This window comes from Lathyrus oleraceus, chromosome 4 (assembly GCF_024323335.1).
Source record: "Lathyrus oleraceus cultivar Zhongwan6 chromosome 4, CAAS_Psat_ZW6_1.0, whole genome shotgun sequence".
NCBI classification, from domain to species: Eukaryota; Viridiplantae; Streptophyta; class Magnoliopsida; order Fabales; family Fabaceae; genus Lathyrus; species Lathyrus oleraceus.
Window position 1 is genome coordinate 163,077,572 of NC_066582.1, and position 6,033 is coordinate 163,083,604.

The 6,033-nt window shown below is 32.8% G+C and overlaps 1 protein-coding gene across 1 annotated transcript; it reads right to left on the minus strand.

Annotated features, from left to right (window-relative positions):
- Positions 1-1,724: 1,724 nt before the first annotated feature.
- On the minus strand, positions 1,725-3,550 carry LOC127136516 (uncharacterized). Its single transcript, XM_051063064.1, has 5 exons — positions 3,542-3,550; positions 2,997-3,080; positions 2,799-2,903; positions 2,366-2,719; positions 1,725-1,940 (listed from the first exon to the last, which is right to left on the minus strand). Exons 1-5 carry the CDS (start codon positions 3,548-3,550, stop codon positions 1,725-1,727), a joined length of 768 nt encoding a protein of 255 aa, XP_050919021.1.
- Between the last annotated feature and the right edge of the window lie 2,483 nt (positions 3,551-6,033).

The window sequence follows — 6,033 nt, forward strand, 5'->3', positions numbered from 1 at the left end:
ACTCGCTTAGGGAAACCGGGTCCCCAGCCGAGTCGCCAGCTGTCGCAACCTGAAAATACAGTGTGCGAAAACACAACCGGCGAAAGAAAATGATAGAAGAGTCGCCACCGTGCGTTATTTATCCCAAAGGAGGGAAAGGAAACGCTCGAAGTAAACCTAGAAAAAGGAAAGGAAAAGACAAGGTCTCGCAACCAAATCTTGGGTTCGGGAGTCGGTTATGCGAAGGGAAGGTATTAGCACCCCTACGCATCCGTAGTGCTCTACGGGATCCACTTTTGTAGTTCTTGTCTAAAGGGTGTGAGTTTATCTTGTGCTATTTACTAAAAAAGGGGTTAAATGAAAATGACTCGCGTGGATGTCGCATCCACTGCATACGTATCTCATTTGAATATGAGAATCAGAGTCTTCGTAGCTCGGCTGACCTATGGGTTAGGGGGATGTGTGCTCGCTAAGACATCGCGTCTTATGCCTACGTATCTCATCTTGAATGAGAATCAGAGCAAGTCGTACTTCGGCTAACTACGGGGTTATGGATTGGGTTTTGGACGAACGACGTTACTACGCAATCTACCGGATGCTCGACCTTTGGAGACTTACTCACCTGTAGTAGAAGGAGTAAACGTGGGTTCAGGAGAAGAAAAATCAATGAAGGGTTAGGGTTTGGGATGCTCATGCAAAAGGAGTCCTGGACGAAGGAACCTGTAAAAAAAAACACACAAAAACATTGCCTCCTATCGAGGTTTTCTCAGCTAGGAAAGCAGTAAAATGCGGGAAAATGTAAAAGTACCACACGGATGAAGATCCGAGGTAACAGCAATTAAATGAACGATAAACCCTGAGATCCTTCCAAGCTAACATCATCAAAGAAAGTGGGTCAGTACAGGTAATCGGAATGAACCACCAGGGGGTATCCCACAAATAAAGTGGAACACCAGGCAAACCATCTCTGATTGGAGAGCTTGATTGAAATTGAGTTGCACCCGTGAGGTTTACAAAACAATCTTTAGGGTTTATGTGAGGCAGAGGTGATTCTGTGCAGTTGAGTTCCCTTCAGGGTTTGGAGGTTGCTCTGAACTCTGTTAGCTCTTCTCTCACTTTCTTTTTCCAGCTAGGGTAATAGGAATAGAATGAAATTTTGTTTCACTGAAACTCTAAATTTATAACCTGATTTTTGTGGACCTGTGGGCTCAAATGAGAGAGGTCCATGTCCAAGATTTTTTCTTTTATTTATTTATTTATTATTATTATTATTATTATTATTATTTTATTTTTTTATTTTCCGTTTTCTTTTTCGTTTTTCTTTTTTGTTTTTTTTTTTTCGTTTTTTTTTTCAAAACACGTGGGCTTCGCCTAGCGAGCATGACAGCTCATGAACAAACCTTTGCTCCTTCAAGATTAACGTTTTGACTGACGAATAGACCCCTGTTGGAAGTATCTCAAGTCATTCCCTTGTGTTGACTGATCACCCAGATAGGACCCACAAAGTGTCTTGGATGATATTCAAGCTTCTTGGATTCGATTCTGATTGCCATGATGAAATGCAAATGCTAAATGACCTAAAAATGAATGCATGCATGAGGTGTAAAGCGTATGCTTCCAGGAAAAATGAAGGGTAAATTTTGGGGTATTACAATGCTTTAGGGGACGGTTTATCAAGCAATATAAGTTATAGCTAGTTGGCTTATGTAACTCCATAAAACAAAACATAATCGTCAACATTTAAATTAATGGCGGTCTTTATCATATTCATTGTGTTGAGGTTCATGAGAATCATCATCTTGAAAATTATCATATTGAAGATCATTATCATCTTGATCATATTGAAGATCATCATCATCTTGATCATATTGAAGATCATCATCATCTTGATCATATTGAAGATTATCGTCATCTTGAAGATCATCATCTTGTTCATCTTGAGGATCATCTTTGTTTCCAACCTATAAATATGAAGAATTTCTTTTATATATTATTCAATAACAAAGTTACAATAATCAAAGCGGCATATGCAAGGCTTCAAATGACTCAATATCCATGCAATAATGATTCAATTCAAACAATTGATAGTTATATATTACTCACTAACGAAGTTTGCACGCTTAGAATTCAAACTCGAATCTATGAAATTTATACATGAATCTTACCATTTAAACCAATATACAATGATAATTTTTAAAAAACATAATGAAAATGTGCATGGTAACATACGTTCACAATGTTCAACCTAGCTAGCATGAATATATACTAACTTAATGAGTAACTTATAAAATTAACACCGCATATTTAAAAAATTAAACAACTATAAAATAACAACTCAACACTTAATAAAATAAATGTTGATTTTTATTAATGTCAAGTAGAGTACCTTTTGATTAGTAGGAGCATATGTTGATGCTGATGAGCGTGGTGTTGGAATATTATCATTGTGCAAAGCTTCTCTCATCTTATCATCTACTTCCTCTTCACTTAAATGTGGATTTTGTTGCATATACATGCTTTTCAAAAGTGCCTCCATTGCTCCCATCTTTTGTGCCATGTCAGAAATCTTACCATCATATTGCATTTTCATTAAAGAAATTTCTTCATTTTTTTTCAACAATGATGGTGTGACAGTTCTTCCATAACATCTCACTCTACCGGGTTTTTCTTTTCCAAACAATGATTGAAATGCTTGTGTTCCAGCTTCAACTGAGTTTTCAATAGATTCTTGAAGTTTATCCTAATATTTTAAATTACTAGTTTTGAACAAAATTAAAAACTACATGTGTATTTATAATGAATATTATAATTTAACTTACAATAGTAAATTGGGTTTCCCCATCCACTTGTTTTCCCTTGCGACTTTTTCGAGTTTCAATGAACATTTCAGCTTGAGTGACTTCTTCTCCATCCTTTTTTGCTCTCTACATGATTATTCATATATTAAAAAAAATACTACTTAAGAAGAGATTGAAAAAACAACTTATTCTATTGATAATCACACACAAATATCATACTAGTTTTGCACGAATTCTAGCAAAATTTGCACGATGCATAAACTTTTGCTTGCTCCTATTACCTGCATTCTTTTTACTAATATCCTACAATACATAAAATAGTTCACTGAGTAGAATCAATGTTACATGCAAAGAAATTGAATTAGTTCATTGAGTAGCAAGTATTTAATAAAGATAGTATGAAAATGTGCACAATAATGTCTAAGCAGAAATTATGCTAATATGGGGCTGCAATTGTGTTTCATAATGTCTATATTATCTTTACTACTAAACATAATTAGAAATTGTCTAACTAGAATATATATTTACATCTCAAACATGATTGCAGAAAGTTCAGTAAGCCTGGATTGTTGATCCAAAATAAACAAGGAAACAAATGCTGATATATAAGGGAACATGAAACTCAATCCAAAATTACTCTAAGATTGAATTAATATAAAAATATATTATTTTATAAATTAACACTAAATATAAGTTGTATCAAAATTGTTTCAAATAAATCATATAAACGAAAACTTGTTTAGTGGTTAGAATACTTCTAATACCATCCCCATCTACCACTGTTGGCCATGGCACCTATCATCCCCTTATAATAGATCTACCACTGTTTGCTAATAATAATAATAATATGTTTACATGTTTTGTGAGGTTATTTGCTAATAGTAATAAAATGTAATATAATATATTTCCTCCAACACTTTCTCCCCGTGTTCCAAATTCCTCTCATATCTTAACACATATTTGACATGAATAAATAATTCTTGTTTACTATTAAAATAATGAAAAAAATTATTAATCTCAAGAGTAGTGCAACATGTCTGATAAACAGGAAATCAAATTAAACTATACTTGATTATTAATTGTATCGGCAATTAGTGTTAACAGTACCTGCTTAAGGAATCCTCATACAAATATATATGCATTGTTCCAAACTACTAGTTTATTTTATTATTTTAATTCCAGATTTAGTTATTTAATTAGTACCGTAGATGTTTGTTTCATGAATTACTCTCCACAGTTTTCAATTCATTAAGTTAAATGGTTGCTATCAATAATCAAGGACATATACTCTAATAATTGGTTACTAACAAATTTAATGTAAGGTCATTTTGGTTTTATGAAATTAAAACAGGATTAAAATAACTGTATATTTTTGGTTGATTAGATATAACAGTGTACAATAATATCATATTCTTCTTAGTTTCTTCTATTTTGAAAAGTATGTCCCTCCTTTTATATGATTAATTAAATTTTTTAACTCTGTTAAGTTATTCTTGTACCAAAATGTTACTATAATATGAGTTACTAAAAACCAAAAACTTAAAGCAATTGATGTTATAACGCCCTTATATAATAAACTCTAATAACCCTAATAACCCTATGAAAGCAAATACAATCTCACTAAAGTATTATAACGCCCTTATACAATAAACCCTAATAACCATATGACATCCTTACAAAATAATTTTTGTAACAAAAAATATTTAAAGTAATATTTTTCAATTCAGATTTGGAGAAATAGGAAGGTTAGAGTTTTAGCATAATTTAAGTATTTGAGTAATTTTAGGAAGAATGAGACCCACCCTTGGAGACAAATATGGTAGATAATTTGAGGCGGTGGTTCTGCTCGAGCGATTTCTAATTTCACAAACAGAAAGGAAAAAACGAAGGTATTCAAAACAGAGAAGTAAATGAAAATGAACAACAAAAGATTTTGGTGGTAAGAGGTATTTATGAGAATTAGAATGAGAATGAGAAACTTACTTTGGAGAAGTGTTTGTAACAAATGATGCAATAATACAGCGAAGGTAAGTTGCAGAAGAAAGCGTGCGGTGACCGGCGTGAGAGTATGTGAGTTGTAGAGAAAATCTTTCTTTGAGTAGAGAGAAAGAAGAAAAGACAGAACGTTGTGTAGAGAGAAAGAAGAAACGGCAAAAAGTTGTGTAGAGAGAAAGAAGAAAATATAATTTAGGGTTCAATTGTAATGAATCAGCTTTTAGGAAATTATAAGGAAAAAATACGAACATTAAATTATAAATAAACTTTCAAAGAAAAACATTCTAATGAAATGATAGTGTCCTAGTGGTAATACATGCTTTCTTTGAAAGTAAGCACCTAAGTTCAACTCCTTGGTTGCTATGTTTTAATATATTTACCCTTTTCCATTTAAATATAACATAATAAATTAATATAAGTCTAATTTAAAAATATTTTAAGGATTAAAATATGTTGATTAAATGTGAGTAATCAAGTGGTAATGCTTCTATTTCATTTTTCAAAAATATTGTTTTTATTTTATTTTTATATTTTAAGAAAAATAACCGAAGTTCAAAATAATAATAAAAACCGTAGCCTTTTAACAATAGGCCATGCTTTTTAGTTGTTGTTTTTAAATAAGAAACAACCACATATCTTAATCGTGGCATAAAAGGAATAAACTACGGTCATGTTATATCTACGATTTCATAAGTGTTGCTGATAGTAAATAGACGACGTTTATGTTATGCCCACATTTTACTAACCGTAGCATAAAGTAAATAAGGGACGGTTTTTCACGCTTTGCCAAGAAACTCGTCCACGCATAAAAAAGTGCGGTCTATGATACCTTTAGGTGACGGTTTTTCAGTCGTTGCCTATTCTTCCGTTGCCTAAAGTATAAAATGTTGTAGTGAAGTCTCCACCTCTGAACCTTCCGGACCTTCATTGGAGGATCTTGTCAAACAAATGGCTGTTAACAATCTCCAATTTCAGCAACAAACATATTCCAATATTCAGACTTTGCAGACACAGATTGGACAGCTTGTCACTTTGATGAATGCCATGCAGCAAGCCCAAGGATCAAACCAACTTCCTTCCCAAACAGTTGTGAATGCAAAATGCCCTAATACTAATGTGAGTGTAATTCCCTTGAGATCCGAGAAGGTAACAGAACCAGCCCTAGAAAAAAATAAAAAAATTGTTAGTGTAACTCCTGAAAATAAACCTGAACCTTCTATTGATGTTGAGGTTGAAAAAAAGTATGTACCATCAATCCCTT